We start from the raw sequence: 20,981 nt of genomic DNA, 5'->3' as shown, positions 1-20,981 counted from the left end.
TCATCCTCAGATGTCTGCCTAAGAAAGACTTCTTGCCAGGTTTGGTGGTGCGCCCTTTTAATTCTGGCATTCGGAGGCAGAAACGGGGGAATAGATCGCAACGAGTTCAAGACCACCAAGGTCTACCTAACAGTACCAGGGCAGCTAGGGCAGTACAGAGAGGCAGATAAACAGAACCATCGACAAATAAACAAACAAACAAAAGAGAGACTCTACTTCCCTCCACTTCTCACCAACAAAGCCTAACTAGCAACTGCTAACTGTGATGGTTCGAATGAGAAGTGCCTCCCATCGTCTTGGGTATACTGGTGCCAATATAACATTTGATGGCAGAGTTAGACACTTTGAAGCAGAGGTGTGGGACCTCAGGTGTCCTTCCCTTGTAAAGGACAGGGTGTTGACGGTCCCGGTCTTGTGCAGATCTTGGGTAGGTAATTAGAGAGGCTGTGTTTTCAGATAGTGTCCACACCCTGCCTAGAAGACAGCACTCCATATGTTCTTTCCTTCATGGTCTTCCTATCCCTTCTTCCTTGATGCTTCCTGAGCCTTGGAGGGGCTGTGTAGATGTCCCATTTAGATCTGAGCACCCACTGGTCACTTCTCATTACCAGCGAGCACATCTTAACCATAGGTCAGGCTTCTAGCAAGCAGAATCTAGCACTAGGGAGACGGAAGTCTTTTCTCCCAGCCATCTGCATAGCAACTTCCGGTTCTATGAGAACTGAGCCCTCAGGGAGAGAGTTTCCGGGTTAGTCCGAGGTTGGGTTCTCTATGCCGTGTGTGTGTGTGTGTGTGTGTGTGTGTGTGTGTGTGTGTAAAGTGTTGGAGTTTTCAAACAATAGGGTCTCACTGTCTGTTATGATAGGCAGACAGGCAGACAAGGAAAGTAGCTGTACTGTTTTGTGCACCTTTGGGGCCTCCTTCACCAATATAACAGGTAGGGAGGTCACCTATGTCCCAAACTCAGATTTTTCATTTACTAACACATGTCTTCCGGGAGCAGCATTAAAAGAAATGTTTCCCAAAAAAAGAGAGCAAAATAAAGCGAATTGGAATTGAGGGTACAGTGTAACAGCAGGACTTGTGCCCAACATGTGGAACACCTCAGCTGACCCTCCATCATCACACAAAGAAAGTGAAAATATAAAATCTCTTGAGGAAGACGGGTTGTCCATTTGTTCATGAAACATGCCGTATATTAGCTTGGGGGGGGGGGGTTCGTCCTTACCATGGAAGCCACTTGTGGGTCTGAGGCAGGAGGAGGATTAAAAATATTTCAAAACAAAGATGGAGAAGTGGATCTGAGCTATCATTGATAACCAAGCAGCTGTCTCCAATGGACTCTGCTTGCAAGGGAAAAATTAGTTTTCACCAGTGAATTCTCACGGGTATATAGACCACACGTAAGTTGGGCAGTGGTGGCACATGCCTTTTATCCCAACACCGAGAGGCAGAGACAAACAGATCTCTGTGAGTTCGAGGCCAGCCTGGTCTACAAGAGCTAGTTTCAGGACAGGTTCCAAAACTACAGAGAAACTCTGTCGCAAAAAATAAATAAATAAACAAATGACACTTAAAGGTAGACCCCATGCCCTGCAGTAGATGACCAACACAAAAATAAACTCAGTAGTATTTTTGTAAACCTTTTGTTTCATATGACTTTATTTGAACAGCTTGCATCTTACTGATATTTTGCTGCCAGGTTGGTTTCCAATTTTGCGTTTTTATGGGTTTTGTTTTTGTGTGTGTGCCTGTGAGTATGTGCGTGCTTCCTGTGCTTTGTCTTTGTTTTTTATTTATTTTTTATTTCTGATTTGTTTGATTACTTTTTGTATGCCTTTTTCTAAACAGAGAGAGAGAGAGAGAGAGAGAGAGAGAGAGAGAGGACGAGAATGATAGCTAGAGAGGTGAGGAAGACCTGGAAGGAGCTAAAGGTGAAGAAACCATGATCAGATTGTAGTGTTTGAAAAGTAATTTACTTTCAATTAAAATAAAATAAAGTTTCAAGGCTACCCTGGGCTGTATACTGAGTTCAAGGCAGACTCAGGCTTGACAACTTCAGAAAACACTATTTCAAAATCATAGTGGCATAATGACAATAGCAATAAAAGTCTAGAGATAGACCAATAATAGGCCAATGACCTAGCATGAATAAGACATTTGGTTCAATCCCCAACAAAGCTTGTGTACAAGTGCGCACGCGCGCATACACACACACACACACACACACACACACACCTAGATAGATAGATAGACAGATTTTATATATATATATATATATATATATATATATATACACATCATACATACAGAGAGAGAGCTGTAGCTATATAGAGATGTAGAGATATATGGCCTGTGTCTCCCATTGTCTCCCTTACCCCACAAGCCTGTCAACTTGGGCTGAGGAAGTGAAATTTAAAAGTTCATTAGCGTAGGAGGTGGGGAATGTGATCATAACTGCGCACTTTCTTCAGATGATTAAACAATGAGTGTTTATGAAACCAAGAAAAAAAATTTTTCCTCAGAGTTTTCTTTTCAAAGACGGCTCTGTGCTCACTGGCTCGTTTAAAAAGAGCCCCATAGGGTGCTGATTTGCACGCTCACATGTTGCCAGATCGTTTGGTAGAGCGAGAATGAAGCAGACTCTCTTAAAACTGTAGCTGTGTAGTCCAGTTCCCTGGGCCAATCCAGCCAGATGTTTGCCTTCGGGTAGCCCATGGAACTAGAGTGACCCCTTTACCACTTCCCAACCCCAAAGACTGCTGGGAGGTAAAAGTCCTAGGAAGGAGTTGTTGTGGAGATCGGTATATATATATGTATATATATGTATATATACCGATATGTATACATCGTATATACATATATACGATGTATACATATCGTATATATGTATATATATATACCACACTCCTTTCTTCCTAAAGTCCAGGGATCTTTGGGGGAAAACACGCCCAGTGTGGAGGTGATAGAGTCAGGGGTACTGAAACAAGGGACCAATATCTTCCGGACATAGGAACTCACCTTCGTTGTGACAGTGTGCTCAAGACCTGTACAAGCTTAAGAAGGACCAAATTCCAGTATAGAAAGAGGAACTGGGCACCAACTGCCACTCCTAAGCCAGAAGCTATTGGCCGCTGATAGCCGCTGAGAGAAGGAAGAGGCAATTTTCTCTCAGAGTGTTGCCTCTGGGTCGCACTTCCAGGAGAATTGGGGCACTAGAAACTGGTCTTCACAATTTGTTTTGACTTTGCCAGGACTTTTACAAAAGAACCCAGGGCCTCAAGTTTGCTAGGCGAGTACTATCCTGTTGAGCCAAACCCTCTGCCGGAGAGCAATTGTTTCCAAACACCAGTGTCTGTGGTCCAGGCCCCACCTCCCATTTCTGTCTGTAGGTCCAAGGCAGGGCCAAGGTTGCTTTATTATCTGGGCGAGGCCAGAGCTGCTGGAAGAACTTGTGTGAGTGTGAAGGCCGTCACAGACCCACAGAAAGCTATAAAAACTCGGGGCCAGGACCATCTGTAGTAAGGGCTTGTTTCTCCACAGTTCATAGTCTTCCCAGATGCCTTATCACCTGACTGCACTTAAACCTTATGAATGAAAGCTGGATAGCAGGGAAAGAGAGATCCCTTGCACACAGCTAGGAGGGAAATAAGCTGGTGCAACCACTTCAGAAAACACGCCGCAGGTTCTCAAGATTGTAAATACAACTAGATGTGTGTACCAGCCTTACCTCTCCTGCGTGTGCATCTGAAGGACTCTGTGTCAGCACATGGCAGACACATGGCTACGTCTATGTGTATGACTACACTATTCTCTATAGCTAATACTACATCCCAGCACAAAACAAGATGAGGCAGGTGAATCACCAATCAAAGAGAGTAGGAAGACAGCCTCGACTACGTGAGATCTGTCTCAAAACAAAAGCTGGATAAGGAGGTAGAAGCCATTTTGGTGGGAGACGGGGATGAACTGTGAGATGGCCCAGCAGACACCAGAACTGGATATGTAACCCTGACAGTCAGGGTTCAATCCCTGAAACCCATAAAGAAGAGGACACGTGAAAGTTGTCCTTTGACATCTGCAGATGTGTGCCTGTATTTACAACTCTCTCTCTCTCTCTCTCTCTCTCTCTCTCTCTCTCTCTCTCTCTCTCACACACACACACATGTATTTTTTAAAAATAGGCAAATTGGGATGCTAAAATGGCTTCTCTAGTGAAGGTGCTTGCTGCCAAGCCTGATGACCTGTGTTTGATCTAAGGAACCACGCGGGGGAAGAAGAGAACCAACCGTCTCCCCCTAGCTGTCCTCTGGTCTCCGCAGGTACCCTAGGGTACACACGTGCTCACACATGTACACATAAATACACAACTAAATACATTTGAAAATAAGATGATGTGTGACCGGTCTAGATGTGGTACATAGACACAAGGCCATTCAGATTTAAGGCAGATGAAATTATTTCGCTGACAAGAAAACAGAACTGGAGCTCACGATGTTAAATGCAAGGTGTGCCAATGTGTGCATGTTTAGGTCATGAAGATGGTAGGTGGATTATGGGAAGGCAGAAAAAGATCTACAGGGGATAGGGAAGCGAGAAGGGAGCGGGCAATGGAATCTATGTGTCATCAAACTTCAAGGGGGGGGACAATTTAGGAAGAAGAAGGTACTGGGGTTGGTGGGGGAACTAGAGGAGGGCAGAGGAGAGGGTTGGATAAGAACAAGTCATGATCCAGATGGATGAAAATGTCACAGTGGAGAGTGTATACTGCATACTGACCAAAAATTTTAAAAGCAAAAATCAGAATTTAATGATGGGCAGTGCCTCTGGCTTACGACTTCTAGGGAGGTGGAGGCAGAAGGATCCCAAGTTCAAGGTCGTCCTCTGCTGCTTAGAGAGTTCAAGACCATCCTAAGCTAAAGACCAGACAGAACGAAAGCAACCACGCAAACAAACACAACAAAACTTTGGTTTCTAGGGAGATGGAAAGTTAAACTCCGGGCCTCTGCGCACACAAGTATTGCTTAGAGACAGGAGATGGTGAGAGCTTTAGAAGCAGATAAAGAGAGGGAGCCACAAGGCTCTGCACTCTGAAAGAGAGAGAGAGAGAGAGAGAGAGAGAGAGAGAGAGAGAGTGTGTGTGTGTGTGTGAGAGAGAGAGAGAGAGAGAGAGAGAGAGAGAGAGAGAGAGAGAGAGAGAAACGAGACAAGAAAACGTTCAGGGAGAAGACTGATTTTGAGAAATGGCCCCGAGGCTTCATATCCAGGCTACTGGTGGGGTTTCCAGGAGGGCAAGTGTTGGGATCTAACTTGGCTGTTGTGTGGAGACGAACACACCCGCTCTCCTGCAGCCCTTGGGCCTTTCCACACCCACCAGTCACAAGCTTCCCTTGTCTGCCTTGGTCTGTGGAGCAGTCTATGGTTCCTTTCTCATGACTCAAGTCACGGGGGAAGGGGAAAGCTTCAAGCGCCCTTAAATAGAAGGCTCCTTTTTTTTTTCTTGCTTTCTTGTTTGTATCTACCCTTAGGGAAAATTTTCATTCCAGTGAAAATTATTTTATTTGGCAGACTATTTAATCTGCCCTTTGATTCCATCTTCCAGCCAGGCTTCTATTAAGTGTCGCTGTATTTGACAGGGTACGGCAACCGTGAGATGTCTCTGTGACTGCCCCCCTATGTCGTGTATTCCCCCCCCCCCCCAAACTGTGTTTACTTCTCTCGTCTACATTCACCAGCTTCCGTTTTTCACTGTCCTTGTTAGAAAAAAGCACCGGGCAAGGGTGGTGCACATCTTTAATCCCAGCACTCGGGAGGCAGAGGTTGGTGGACCTCTTGTGAGTTCAAGGACAGCCTGCCCTGTGAGTTCCAGGACCACAGGACTATTGCACTGAGAAACCCTATCTCGGGGTGGACGGGAGGAATACTCCTGAAAATCTTATAAAGTATTCAGAGCTTGAGTTTTTCAACCCATGGTGTGAGCATTACAATCTGATTGTGAGTTATTTCCTTTAAGATTCTCGGGAAGCCCGGTTCAATAGTGTGTGTCTGTAGATATCTGGGATCCCAGGACTCACAGATGGAGCAGAGCAATGAAGTATTTAGGGATAAACTTAGCTATATATAGGGAGACTTCCATCTCAAAACAACAACAACAACAACAAAACTCATGCAAATAATGTCATCTGCTCAGACACGAAATGTTGGCAACTGAGTCCATGGGGATGAGGCTTCTGGGAGAAGCCAAGGAGAAGGGTTCTGAAAATAAGCAACATCTGACACACCAGTGTAAACCCAAATCTGAGGAAACTTAAGTTTAAGCCTGGGGATGTGGCTTTATCTGTAAAGGACTTGCCTTCCAGGAAGACAAAAAATCACAGGTCACCTTCTGTTCTTTCTGTTTCAATTTGGTGGGGTTTCTTTCCCTTTCTTTCTTTCCTTCTTTCTTTCTTTCCTTCTTTCTTTCTTTCCTTCCTTCCTTCCTTCCTTCCTTCTCTTTCTTTCTTTCTTTCTTTCTTTCTTTCTTTGTTTCTTTCTTTCTTCTTTTTCTTTTTTTTCTTTTTTGAGACAGCCTTTCTCTGTAGCTTTGGAGCCTGTCCTGGAACTAGCTCTTGTAGTCCAGGCTAGCCTCGAACTCGCCAGCATTAAACGTGTGCGCCACCACCGCCCTGCTCCACTTTGGGGTTTCTTACCCCAGTCACCTATCACGTATTCAAAGATGACAGCTTTGTCCCTCATTGACCTTTTATTTTTGTTTTTATGAGACAGAGTCCCTCTTGTCCACAAGCTGGCTGCCAGCCATTATCGCAGAGGTTGACCTTAAACTCCTGATCTTTCTGTCTCTACCTCCCAAGGGTGGAATTACAGGCGTGAACACCCCTCTCGCTCCAGTTTTTCTGTGCGTATGAGCACACGTGTGCCATGTTGGACCTGTGGAGATCAGAGGACAGATTTTGGAACTGCCAAGGGCTGTTTGTTAGGTCTTGGAGGGGGAAAAGTGGATCACACGTGGTAGTGGTGATAGGGTAAAAAACAAAAACAGGCCTCATAGATCCTAGAGTCAACCAAGCATGGTGGCCCTCGAATTTATCCTCAGCTCTCAGGTGGCAGAGACAGGTGGAACTCTATGACTTGGAGGGTTCTGGTCTACTTAGGGAGTTCTTGGTCAGCTAAGGACAGCATAGCGAGACTCTGTCTCAAAACAAAACAAACAAAAACAAGAGCAAAAAAAAAAAAAAAAACCCAGATAGGATCCTAGCTCCACCTGCCTCTGCCTCCGGAGTGCTGGGACTAAAGTCTGTGGTCTCTAGGATCTAGAGGACTGTTTTTATTATTTACCCCCAGGCATGGGATTCACAGTTCCCTTCAAGGCCTAAGAAACAGCCCTTGACAGAAGATGTAAGCACAGAGATCCAGCATAGGTGATGGGAATTTAGCTCAGAGGTAGGGTACTTGATTGGTACAGCATGCCCAAGGCTGTGGGTTCAGTCTCTCTCTAATAATTCATTTGTTTAAACATTTTATTTAATTTTGTTGCATGTGCACTAGTGTTTTGTCCACATTCATGTCTGCGTGAGGGTCTTAGATTCCCTGGGACTGTAGTTACAGACAGTTGTGGGCTGTCATGTGGGTGCTAGGAATGGAACCTGGGTCCTTTGGAACAGCAACCAGAGAAATGGATTAATAAAAAATGCTGCAGATCCCCGAGTAGCTGCAGTGGCAGAAATGCTGCAGGTCCCCAAGCAGCAGCAGGCAGTGGGCCATGTGGTGGCAGGCAGGGGGCAGCGGGTCCTGAAATCAGCCAGTCCCAGGCAGGGATGGTTCATGGGACCACACTGCAGGTCCTGGGCATCAAGCCATGTGGCAGCAGACGCAGGCAAGAGACAAACAGATAGGCATGCCATGCTGAGTGAGGTTGGATATTTATTTATGGAGGAGGAAGGGAGAAGGGGAGAAGGGGAGAAGAGGAGAGAGAGAGAGAGAGAGAGAGAGAGAGAGAGAGAGAGAGAAGTTGCTTCCATAAGAGGGAGATGGAAAAGGAAGAGACTCGGGCTGCAAGCAGGAAGAAAGATCTGCCTGCCTCAGCAGATGGGGGTGGGGAGGGAGTGGGCATGGCTTGTCTCTTAAAGGGACAGGACAGATCATTACAATCAGTACATTTTTGTTTGTTTGTTTTTTGTTTTTCCAGACAGTGTTTCTCTGTAGCTTTAGAGTCTGTTCTGGAACTAGCTCTTGTAGACCAGGCTGGCCTCAAACTCACAAGGATGTGCCTGCCTCTGCCTCCTGAGGGCTGAGATTAAAGACGTGTGCTGCCACCACCCAGAAGATTTGGTATTTTTCTAGGATCTGGTAATATTTACACAGAGATAATGAAATATTTGGGGGGATGGGACACAAGTTGAAATGGAAAAATTCCTTTATGTTCTGTATACATTTTGTACACATAGATTAAAGTCAATTTATTGTTTTTTTTTTCCTTTTTACTGTAGACTGGACTGTCCTGTAAGTTGCTCTGGGGATCGGGTTGGCCTCAAACACAAAAATCTGCCTTCCTCTTCTTCCAGAGTACTGAGCTTAAAGGTGTGTACCATCACAATCCAGCTCACAATTTTTGTTTTCAATTATGTTCAGGAGAACTAGGGATGTGGCTCAGTTGTAGTGTTTAGCGCCTAGCATGCAGGAAGCTCCAAAAACTGGATATAATCTTACACATATGTGAACCAAGCACTCAGGAGGTAGAGACCGGTTCAGAGGTTTGAAAGTCATCCTTAGTTACGTTTTGAGTTACGAGGCCATCCTGGACAACACAGGGCCGGCTCACAACAAAAACGAAAACAACACAGAGGAGAAAAGCAAGAACCGCACTCATGAAGCGGTTTGTGTACAGTGAATCTCCAGAAAGTAACGCTGCGGCTGTCTCCTTCACTCAGGTAGACACTCTGTCATAATGAGCAATTTAAATGCTATAAAAAAATCACTCTTTTCTTACCTTTGTTAATAGTAGAAGACACGGCATAGCAGCACTATGCTCAGGGGAGGGTGGTGGCCTCACCCGAACATGGATCTGCATCAGTACCACCACTTTCGGTCCCCAAAGTTGGTGTCTCGCTTTTTCCAGCAATGGGGATTGAAGGCAGGGTCTTTCACATATGCTGGACAGGCATTGTGCCACTAAGCATTGTAATGCTGTTTTGAACAAAGGATACAATAAGGAGGTCCCTTTACTTTCTTTCTTTCTCTATTAGGGATGGAATCCAGACCCTGTCATGTTTGCCACGCATATACTGTGCCACTGAGGTATTTCTCCCAATTCATTTCCTTCCTTCTCTCCATCCCTTCCCTCCTCCTTCCTTCCCTCCTTTTCCTTCCTTTTGCCTTTTTCTTTCTGAAACAAGGTTTCGCTGGGCGGTGGTGGTGGTGCACACGTTTAATCCTAGCACTTGGAAGGCAGAAGCAGGTGGATCTCCATGAGTTTGAGGCCAGCCTGGTCTAGTAGCGGGTTCCAGGACAAGCTCTAACAGAGCTCTAACAGAGAAACCCTGTCTAGAAAAACAAACAAACAAACAAACAAACAACAACAACAGCAACAACAACAAAAAACACCCAAGGTTTCATCTATCCCAGGCTGGCCTTGAACTGTAGTATGAGGGGGCCGGCTTGTTGGGGTTTTTGTCCCTCCCAGTACCCCAACAGCCGGCAAGCAACAAAGAAAATCACACACAAGACTCCATAAGGTTATAAACTGATTGGCCCATTAGGTCAGGCTTCTTGTTAACTCTTATAACTTATGTTACCCCATTATTCTTATCTACGTTAGCCACATGGGCTCATTACCTTTTTCAGTGTGACAGCTTACATGTTGCTTCTTCCGTGGTCTGCATAGGAATGGCTGAGAGAGAGCTTCTGCTTCCAGAATACTCCCAGTCTCTTTGCTCCACCCCTACTTCCTGTCTGGCTTTCCCGCCTATACTGCCTGCCTGGCCAATCAGCGTTTTATTAAAATATGATTGACAGAATACAGATAATTCTCCCGCACCATTGAACTGGGAAAGCAGCCTTTTAAGGATGACTACATTATGATTTCTGATTCTGTTAGGTTGACAGGTGTGAGCCGGGTAGTGGTGGTGCATACCTTTAATCCCAGCACTCAGGAGGCAGAGGCAGGTGGATCTCTGTGAGTTTGAGGCCAGCCTGGTCTACAAGAGCTAGTTCCAGGACAGGCTCCAAAGGCTACAGAGAAACCCTGTCTTGAAAAACAAAAAAACAAAAACAAAACAAAACAAAAAAGGATGACACGTGTGGACCACCATGCTGGGGTTATGTAGTCCTGGCGGTCAAACCCAGGGCTTCGTACACAAGAGGCGAATCACTCTGCCAACTGAGCAACATCCTCAGCACCCTTTTTAAATTGATTTTGTTTGTGTTGTTTGATATTTTGAGAAAGGGTGTCTTAGAGCTCTGGGTCACCTTGAACTCGTGATGTAGACAAAGTTGACCTCAAACTCTTTATTCTCCAGCCTCTAGCTAGAGTCCTGGGATTACCACATCAGCTATCATTTTTTTTTGATGTTTTATTACTTTTTATTTGTGTGTGTGTGTGTGTGTGTGTGTGTGTGTGTGTGTGTGTGTGTGTATGTGTGTGCGCACATGCTAAGGCATGAATGTGGAGGTCAGAGGTCAACTCGGCAGGAGTCTGTTCTCTCCTTCCACCATGTGCATCCTTGGGATCAATTTCAGGTCATCAGGATAGCCAACAGGTACCTTACCTGATAAGCCATCCTGCTGGCCCCTCAGCTATCATTTCTGTCTGGTGAAGATGTTCCGAATCAATACATAGTACTGTTCACTTTGTCACAAATTGCAGGGATTTCATTCATTGTGTGGGTGAATGGTATTCCATTCAAAAGTAGTACATCTTCTGTATCCATTCACGACTTGATAGACTTTTAGGCTGACTTCACTGACTATTGTGAATAGAAGGGAAATTCCTTGATTTCATATGGCTGTCCAACCAGCAGAAAGACTGTGGGATGAGATGTTAGTTCTATTGTTAATTTTGGGCTCTTAAAAATGTTTCCGAGGGGCGGGCGGTGATGGCACACGCTTTTAATCCCAGCACTTGGGAGGCAAAGGCAGGCGGATCTCTGTGAGTTTGAGGCCAGCCTGGTCTACAAGAGCTAGTTCCAGGACAGGCTCCTTTGGAGAAACCCTGTCTCTTTTTGCTTTATGACGTGTTTCTCTCGGTTTTACCTTCAATATAGAACTTTTAACAGTGTTCACTGTCTTCAGTCAAGTATGACAGATATTACAACAACTCCCTTCTGTGAGATGTTTCTCACACTGCTGCCCAGATTCTCCAACAGTCTGGCTCTCTTTGCACACAGGTCTTAAGCCCAGGAAGGGTGCAATGAGCGCTTGAGCTACAGGGCATCTCACGATCCTTCTATCCTTCGTGCACACGCCTGCTAGGAGGGGATTTCAGAAGGCGACCAGGAAGTCCTTTATCTCTCAAGGACTTGGGATAAATTGTGCCTTGTGCTGTGTGCTTTGAAGTGGAATTGTCGGTTTCGACATCGCGGTTTTCAGACTTGAGATTCCGGAGACTTAAGATTTCATATTTTGAAATTAGTGATGTCCAACTTGTATATGTAACAGAGTGAGGGGCAGCACCGTCGACATTTTTTGACATCGAGAGAATCCAGGAAGGCTTTCTGGGAGAAGTCCAAACAGACATTAGGGAATCAGAAAAGGAAGGCAATCCTTTGGTGGTGAGGAAATATGGGCAGAACAGCCTAATTTAGTGCTAAGAGTGATTACAGACTAATCACTTAAATGTAATGTTTCCACAGATTAATAGGACTCTTCAAGGGTATAGCCATGATAATATGCAACATATGATATTTAGTCATTTAAATTTACTCTTTTATTCTGGGCAGTTGTAGCACATGGCTTTAATTCCAGCACTTGGGAGGAAGAGGCAGGAGATCATGTGAGTTTGAGGCCAGCATGGTCTAGAAAAAGAGTCCCAAAACAGCCAAGTAAGTCCATACAGAGAAACCTCGTCTGGAAAAAAAAAAAAAAAAAAGGAAAACAGAAAAAAAAATTACTCATTTAGTTATATGTACCTGTAATCCAGAACTCTGGCGGCTGAGGCAGGAGAATACAGATTTCAAACCCATCTGGGCTATACAGTAAGATCCCTTCTCACCTCTCACGTTCAATTCCTTTTTAAAATTTTTTTGATTGTTTTCTGGTTGGCCTTGAACCGATTGCCACTGGGTGTGGTGGTGCAAGCTTTTAACCCTACCTATTCAGAGACAGAGGCAGAAGCAGAGAGGTCTCTGAGTTCAAGGTCAGCCTGTTTTACTTATCCAGTTTCAGGTCAGCCTGGGCTAGTAGTGAGATACCCCGCAGCCTACCCCCCATCTCAAAAATAAACAAGCGGGGTGGGGGGGGGGTGAGAACTAACCCTAAACAATGACAACTTTCCTTCTTGTCACACACACCTCCACACCTCCCTGTGAACAACCACAGATAATATGCAAATTAAAAATAAATCTATATCATAAGAGTTTTCAACCCTGAGCTGGTCCCCCAATTTTAGTAGTCTATTGATTAGAGGCTCATCACCTTACTGTGTACATACATATAATTTCTTTCTTTGTGGTTAAAAACATTTGAAAACTCTCAGCCCTTTGGATTCTGACTAGTTGTCTCTAGTTATCCCTATAGAGAAAGTGTTTCCTGAGCTATAAAGCACCCCTGCTAACCTGATCTTTTGGCTGTTTGCCAATTAAACACAACAAAATAAACAAAACCCAAATTCATTTCCTGCATTTGTTTTGGCAGAAATTCTGTGATTTTAATGTCTTGGCTGTTTTTCAGGGTCTCACATGTCCTGGGAAAGGCTGAAACACACTATTTAGTTGAGGATGACCTTGAATTTCTGATCTTCACATCTTAACTTTCCTCAGTCTTGGGATTTCAGACATGTGCCACTGCTCCTGGTTCATCCAGTGCTGGGGATCTGACCCAGGCATTCTAGGTAAGCATTCTACCAACTGAGGCTTATCCCTAAGTCTCTTGCCTCAGAATGGAACTACAGGCAAACCTTCCTTTGCTTCCTAAACTGACTTCTTTGTTTTGGGACAAGGACTCAACTCTGCAGCTTTGGCTGGCCTGGTGCTTAACTGTGTAGACCAGGCTGGCTTTGAACTCAATGATCTGCCTGCCTCTGCCTCCAAAAAGCTGGGAGATTCAAGGTGTATACTACTATGTCTGGTCCTTGAGCTGATTTTCAGGTTTTCAGGTGAGGTCCTGCTGGTGTTGGGGAAAGCAGAAAAGGATGCGGAGAGTCAGGGATTGGGGGACGTCTCGGTTCAAATCTTAGTATTTTGTTGGCTTCGTTATTTCTGTTTTGTTGAGGAAATCTGTTCATACTCTGAATCGTGAGGAGAGAAACTGGAGCTCAGGTCCCACAGAGGCAGACAGTCTCATTCTCTTCATCCCTAACCCGAACTGGAATTACCAAAGGGAAAGGACAGCTCAGGCGGAGAGAGCATTTGTTAGGAGAGGTGCAGACCTCACAATGTGAGTTCAAAGACTGCCCTTGGGTCTTTTGGAACGGTTAGACAGGCCTCAATCCTCCAGTGAAAACCCTGCTATTCCACTTGTTTTAGGACAACCCTATCTGACAGATCAAGAAAAAATAAAGTCATTATTTTCAATTTATTTTATTTTCAAAGAAAATCAATTCTTTTCAAAAGTTGGTGCTTCTTAGCAATATCTTTAGAAGGCTGATTCCCTGTGTATGACTACTTAAGTATTGTGTACTAGTAGAAAATAATGTACAAATTACTTTTTCAGATCTAATAAAGCTTTAATTTAAGCAAACAACCGGCTAACTAACCCATCATTCCTTTGCTGTTCCTCTACACCAGCTAGCTTCATTTTTTAATTTTTTTTTATTTTTTGTAAAGTGGTGTGTATTCCAATTGATGACCAACCAAGCTCCAGACATTTATTTCATCTGGTAGAGTTCTCCTTCTGCCTTCCTGGACTTCATCTTTCTTTTTTTATTTTCTTTCCCCTCTCCTATTTTGAGTTAACCCTGTTTCAGGCCTAATAGTTTTAGCAGGATCATGCCTTCCTCATTCCAGACTGTTTCCAAATGTCTTTGCAACGTGAGTTAAGTAAATCTGGGTATCTATGCTCAACACTCTCAATAAGCTTCAAGTTTTATCTTCTGTTTGTATAAACTGCAGCACAACTCTGAAGTCCTGTTATGATTTGAACTAGCAAAACTAAAAAAACAAACAAACAAAAACAAAAAACCTTTTTGGTTGTGTGTACATCATACATAAAGCAGATCTTTTGTTTTTTTACTTTTTCAAAGCCTTTCTTTTTTCTTTTGAGACTACGTTGTATCTCTCCTGAAATAGCGGCCACAACGGCCTTACTAACTTGCTTTACAATGAAACGTTTACAGACACGTCCCCACCGTTCCCCAGGCGGGGATGTCATGGGTTCCCGGGAGTCTAGAGCTTCCCTGGGGTTCACCGACCAGGTAGCTCTTGGGAGCCGGGCCCTCCATCCCTGCACGCACCGGAGCCCCACACTCCGCCACCGCACGCTCCTCCCACCAAAGCTGCCAGCCGCGCAGATGGGAACCAGAACCAGATGTAAACATGGAGTACGCTGGGCACAGGCTGGTCTACGGGGACCGAAGCCCGTTCGGGGACTCCGATCAAATGGCTCTGGGAAAGCAAATCTACGAACTCGGACCAGCAGCGAACTCCAATGGGGTGGAGCCTAGGGCCGGAGGGTCCGGGCGGACCAGAGCCGGGGGCGGAGCCAGCACGGGGGCGGAGCTTTCACACGCGCCTCCCTGGCTTCTTCCTCCGCCCCCCAAGGCTCCGGCGTCTCAGGCTGCCACTCGGGGGTTTATTTGTTTACAAGCAGATTACGTCAGCTCCTCCCTCTCTTCCCGGCCTCTGGGCCCGCCCCCCGGCGGCCCTTCTTCCCGCCCCCTCCGGCTCCGAACCTGCCTACGTCACAATGGTGCGATCTCCGGATAGGCTGACGACCGCCGTCACGCTCCGGGTACGCCACTTCCTTTCCGCACCGCTATAAAATGAGCTGCACGGCGGCGGCAGCTCTTCGCCCCTCGGAGCTGGAAATGCAACTCTTGGGATCTTCGGAGGCTACCGAGCTGGAGGCGGAGGCGGCTGGGGAGGTCCGAGCGATGTGACCAGGCCGCCATCGCTCGTCTCGCTCTCCCTCTCTCTCTCCTGCCGCCGCCTGACTTGAAAATAACTTTTTTACTTTAAAAGAAAGAAAAAAAAATCCCATAGAACCAGTAGCCGTCCGCGCCTCGCGCCCTCGTTTCCCCCTCGGCCGTCGGGTCTGGGCGGGAGCCCGGGGTGGCCGCTCCGCCGTCGGGGCCGCGCCGCCGAGCCCCGGCCGCCCCGGGCCACCCCCGTCCGCCGCCCCCATGCATCCCTTCTACACCCGGGCCGCCACCATGATAGGCGAGATCGCCGCCGCGGTGTCCTTCATCTCCAAGTTCCTCCGCACCAAGGGGCTCACGAGCGAGCGACAGCTGCAGACCTTCAGCCAGAGCCTGCAGGAACTGCTGGCAGGTGAGTGGGGCGCGGGGCCCGTCGCGGGCCGCCACTAACGGGCGCGTCCCGGTCGTGGCTGGGGGGGCTGGGCGGCGGGGCGCCGCGACACGCACAACAAAGGATCCGGAGCGGGGAGACGCGGAACTGCGCCCCGACGGCTACCGGCCGTTTGCGGGGGACAAAAGAGCCGGAGTCCGGCGTCCCGTCGGTCCTCCCCGCCAGGTCTCCGCGACCGTTGCTGGGGTCGCCGTCTAAACCCCTTTGGTGGCTTGTCGCCTCCTTGTCCCGGAGCCGGCCCCGGGCCGACGTGCCAGGTCTCCTCACCTCCTGTGCTTCTTGCCCATTAATCATCGGATTTGTCACCGGTACAGTTACACCCCAGCCCAGATCTTGGTTTAGGGTTTCTTGTTCTTATTTCCTTCGGGGTTAACAGTTAACTGTGGCGTTGCTCCCCCCCCCCCGAAAGAAAAAGCCATAAAGTCTATTGTGTGCGACCCCGGTGGGGTGGAGAAAGTAAACAGGTTCCCGCCCGGGTCGCTTGTGCCATAGCTGGCCAGCCCTGGCTGCTCGCGGGATTCCTGTTTTGGCGGCTCAACTGGTCAGGACCGGGACAGTGTTTGCCACACTGTTCATTCGGAAATCCAGTCTGCCCTTTCTCCATCCTGTCTCGAGATAGCGATTGCAATCCTGGACATTTGTAAAAAGTTTGCGGTTTTCGCTTTTGCTCCCCCAAGACTAGCGGGAGGAGGAAAGTGCCGTCCATATGTACCGATCTAAGCATTGTTTCTCTGTCGTTTTCTTCCACAGAACACTACAAACATCACTGGTTCCCAGAAAAGCCGTGCAAGGGATCAGGTTACCGTTGTATTCGCATCAACCACAAGATGGATCCTCTGATTGGACAGGCAGCCCAGCGGATTGGACTGAGCAGTCAAGAGTTGTTCAGGCTTCTCCCAAGTGAACTCACACTCTGGGTTGACCCCTATGAAGTGTCCTACCGGATTGGAGAGGATGGCTCCATCTGTGTGCTGTACGAAGCCTCACCAGCAGGAGGCAGCACTCCAAACAACAGCTCCAACGTGCAAATGGTAGACAGCAGAATCAGCTGTAAGGAGGAACTTCTCTTGGGCAGAACAAGCCCTTCCAAAAACTACAATATGATGACTGTATCAGGTTAAGATATAGTCTATGGATGGATCATCTTATAATGGATGGATAAATTTGATTTTTTGCTTTGGGTGGGCTCCTCTTGGGGATGGATTATGGAATTTAAACCATGTCACAGCTGTGAAGATCTGGCACAAGATAGAGTGGTAATAATTTTTTTGTTTTTTTTTTCTCTTTTTTAAGGGACAGTGCCATAGCTTGGACAGTACCTTTCAGTGATTTCAATTAGCCTGTGAGTCTAAGGAAGGATCACTTTGTTTGCTAGGGAGTGAAGTCACAGGGTGGTTTCAGTCTCTCTCCCAGACCTTATACCCAGTTTGTCACATCGGTCCCTTTAAGGAAAATCTGTCTTTCGAAGAACCTTCCCCTCCAGTCGATCTTGCAGGGGAACTTGCACTATTACACTTGAAAGTTATCAGTAACTTTTTTGGCAGCTCAATAGGAAAGCTCAGTGCTTTAAGCATGGTAGTACTGGAAATTTTACACAGACTTTTACCTAGCACTTAACATGTATAAATGTACATAAAGACTTACTAGTGCGCATGACCCGGGAAAATGGTCAGACCTTGTATTGTGGTTTTTGGCTTTGAAAGTAGCAAGTGACCAGAATCTGCCGTGGCAACAGGCTTTTAAAAGACCCTTAAAAAAAAGACACTGTCTCAACTGTGGTTGTTAGCACCAGCCAACTCTCTGTACATTTGCTAGCTTGTAGTTTTCTAAGACTGACTAAACTTCTTATTTTTAGAAAGTGGAGGTCTGGTTTGTAACTTTCCTTGTACTTAATTGGGTAAAAGTCTTTTTTCCACAAACCACCATCTATTTTGTGAACTTTGTTAGTCATCTTTTATTTGGTAAATTATGAACTGGTGTAAATTTGTACAGTTCATGTATATTGATTGTGGCAAAGTTGTACAGATTTCTATATTTTGGATGAGAAATTTTTCTTCTCTCTATAATAAATTGTTTCTTATCTTGGCATTTTAATCAATCTCCTGTCATGATTACAGAGGTTCAGCTAAAAAGTATTTTTCTCCGAGGTCTTAGGTTTGTAAGCTGTTTGAATGTCACTTGCACACTGGTCACACAGAAAGACACATTGGGTGAGGAGCGAGGGTGATGTGTTCAATGAGGTGTCAGAAGAAACAGGAATAAGGTTTTTATTTTTTATTTTTAAAACTCAAGTTAAAAAACATGGACACATTCAAAAGCTAATGATCTCATGAAATGAGGATGGGAGTCAAAGGTACCCACTTCCAAAGCTGCTGCTGCCCAAAGGACCATGAGTGAGTCACTGCTTCCCGGTGAACTGAAGATAGACATGTTCCTCTCTGGCCACCTCTGACAAACAATTATTTTGCCCCCTGGATCCGTTCCATTTTAAAGTCCTGGGGCAGGTGACCTGTAGTCTAAAAGAACATGCTAATCCCAGCACAGATCTGTTGCTTTATGCTTCTCATCACCTGCGAGCTTTCCATAAAACCCCCTAAGCTGGAATTCAACCACAGGTAAGTAGATGAAGTGCTCTCTAAACTGGAAGCCCTGACTCCGGAGTCACTGTTTTCATAGCAAGGGAAACTGCTGGCCACAGCGCAGGTTGGTAATGCAGACGTCACGGATAAACATTGGCTGCTAACTTGGGGGTTGTGGAGGGTTTTTTTTTTTAAAGGTATGTTGGTGGAAATCGAAAGCAGAAATTGGAGTTCTGCTTTGCAGTTAAATTAGCTGGGTGGGGGGAGGGGCAGTGATAACCTTTAAACATGTTAGCATTGGGAATAAATTGCCATTTAAGTTGTCTGAGTCATTGGTTATGCTCTTACACTAGTAGTTTCAAAAAAATAGGAAGGTTTTTTTGTCTTTTTTAAATTTAAGATTAAATCTTTTGTTTTTATGTGGTCCAGAAATACACCACTAAACATACCAAGTATAAGAATAAAAAAATAGTAAGAATTTGTATAAGAATCCAAGTGATATTCATACACGTTATTGGCAGGCCATTTGGGGGAATTTGAATTTTGTTTTCTGAGATGGTCTTGTGTGTAGCCCAGGCTGACCTCCAATGCTCGGTCTTCCTGGCTCAGCCTCCAGAATGCAGGCAGAGATGTATGTAACCCCTCCCCGCCGTTCCAGGAGTTCAGGATTCTTTGTTTCTACCATATAATGGGTCTCATTATGACATTTTCTTCATACATGTTTCATCCAGTGCTCTTCCTAAAAGGCCCCTTGTTATAGCAAACTTGAATTTGAGCACTATACTTACTACATTGTGATTTAAAGCCGGTCTCACCCGACTTTTGACCAGTACATACAGCATTTGATAACTCAGAGCTGTCTGATTGGTAAGGCTTTGAACTTGGACTCTCCAGACCTGAGGCCCAGAGGATGATCCTCGCAGACACCTCCAAGGTCTATCCTTAAGGACCTAAAATTTCATCATAAATGAAATGGAGAAGTGTTTTTTGATGCTGCTATCAGACTTTCTGGCTACTTGAACAGATCAGAAGAGAGTCTAACAAAACTGCCTTTTAGAATCAGGTGGTGTCTGGCCCTGGAGGGAGGAAGGGAGGCATGCAAATCTCAGACCCAGCACCCTACTGCTTCCTGTGACTAACCTGTTCCCCAGACAGTTGAGCGGAGCCTGTGTATGCATGGTAGCTGCTTGGTTGCTCCTGCTCACTGCTTCTGGTCAATGTTTGGCTTTAGCTATTGACAAAAACAAAACAACAACCAAAAAACCACTTGAGTGTCTGCCTGCTGCTGTTCGTACCTGCAAGTCATTTATGCCAGGCCTTTTTTTTCCTTTAAGAGTGGTAGAATTTAAAAGATCTTACACTGCCTGTATTTAAAAAAAATAAAGTCATTCATTGGAGATCCTCTCAAGAAAAGATGACTGTTGAAATTAGGAATTCATAGTTAAGATTAACAGTAACATTGAGGGGTGTTACTTTATGAGTTTTAACCTTTTTCTTCAAAATTAAGTTGCATTTTGCTTTGTGATCCAACAAGCCTCAACATGTTCAAGTTTTGTATGGAGACGTAGGTCAGAGCGTGCTGTGTAGCCTAGGAGAGGCCTGAAATTCCTGATCCTCCCATCTCTACCTGAGATTACAATTGTGCACCATGAAGCCTGGTTTGATGTGGGTTATAGGAAAAGTTATCCCAATGATACAGGATGTGAATATCCCTTTCATCATCTTTGCCTTTCTTTGAGATATTTCTGTAATTACAGGCTGGAAAGGCCTTTGGAAAGTGACTTTCTGTTAGAATTGCATATAAGGTTTCTTTATGTCACTATATCTCACACTTCGGCAAGTCTTTTTTTTTTTTTTTTTTTTTTTTTGGTACAGGTTCTCACTGTGTATCCTTTCCTTGCTTGGAGCTCTATATGCAGACCAGGCTGGCCTGGAGCTCAGAGATCTACCTGCCTATGCCTCCCAAATGCTGGGATTAAGGGTGTGTACCACCACGCCTGGCTAGTCATTTTGGTTTTGTGTGGGTGTTGAGTATTACGGGATTGAGTTTCACATTCCAAGGAAGGAAACAGTGGTCCTGATGTCCAGGTTTAAGGAATAAAGATTTGCGGCTCCCCCTCGACTTGAGGACTAAATGCCCAGAACTCTCCCTCTTCCTGTGCTAACATTTTTGAGACTTCTTCCTCTTACAAACATAACAGGCTGCATTTTTGCATGTGAAAGTTCAAAGAAACTTTCTCAGTGCTTTTCGATTTCAGAATGTGGTGCTTTTTTTTTTTTAAGCCTCGGGTTTGAACTGGCCAGTAGTTTTAGGATGCATCAGCACCTGAAACTGCAAGATTTTGAGATTTAATTACCTGACTGGGAGCATGCAGAGCCCAGGTGCATCTCTGCTCCTTGCAGCCAAACTTTTACATGCAGACTCCGAATCCACCTCGTTTATTTTTGTGTTTAGAATGTAACAGGATTAAAATCTTTTTTGGCTAAAATGGCTTGCTTTACAAATTTTGAACTGAACTGCGTCACAGGCTTTCAGGCCAGGGTTTGAGACTTGGATAAGCCAGAGAAATCCATGTCAGTAGTCATTTCTGGTTGTATCTTTAGTGTACGCTTAGGTGAAAAAACATTGCTAAGGTGTTGCATCTTGTTTCTTAGCTGCTCCTAGGTAAGTAAGTCTGTTAGCAGTGAGGTTTGATACCAGTTTTTTTTTTCCAGCCATTTGTAG

The 20,981-nt window shown here is 45.5% G+C and overlaps 1 protein-coding gene across 1 annotated transcript; it reads left to right on the top strand.

Annotated features, from left to right (window-relative positions):
* Window positions 1–15,147: 15,147 nt before the first annotated feature.
* Btg1 (BTG anti-proliferation factor 1) lies at window positions 15,148–17,771 on the top strand. The gene is made up of 2 exons (XM_085683340.2): window positions 15,148–15,638; window positions 16,428–17,771. Exons 1-2 carry the CDS (start codon window positions 15,491–15,493, stop codon window positions 16,796–16,798), a joined length of 519 nt encoding a protein of 172 aa, XP_085539466.2. The 5' UTR covers window positions 15,148–15,490; the 3' UTR covers window positions 16,799–17,771.
* Window positions 17,772–20,981: the final 3,210 nt, after the last annotated feature.

Source organism: Myodes glareolus, chromosome 26 (assembly GCF_982192425.1).
Source record: "Myodes glareolus chromosome 26, mMyoGla1.1, whole genome shotgun sequence".
NCBI classification, from domain to species: Eukaryota; Metazoa; Chordata; class Mammalia; order Rodentia; family Cricetidae; genus Myodes; species Myodes glareolus.
This window is presented reverse-complemented; position numbering and strand designations above follow the sequence as displayed.

Coding starts and splice junctions, on each gene's coding strand:
- Btg1 (XM_085683340.2), top strand. CDS start 15,491: ATGCATCCCTTCTACACCCGGGCCGCCACCATGATAGGCGAGATCGCC. Junction 15,639..16,427: donor CCTGCAGGAACTGCTGGCAG/GTGAGTGGGGCG, acceptor TTTCTTCCACAG/AACACTACAAACATCACTGG.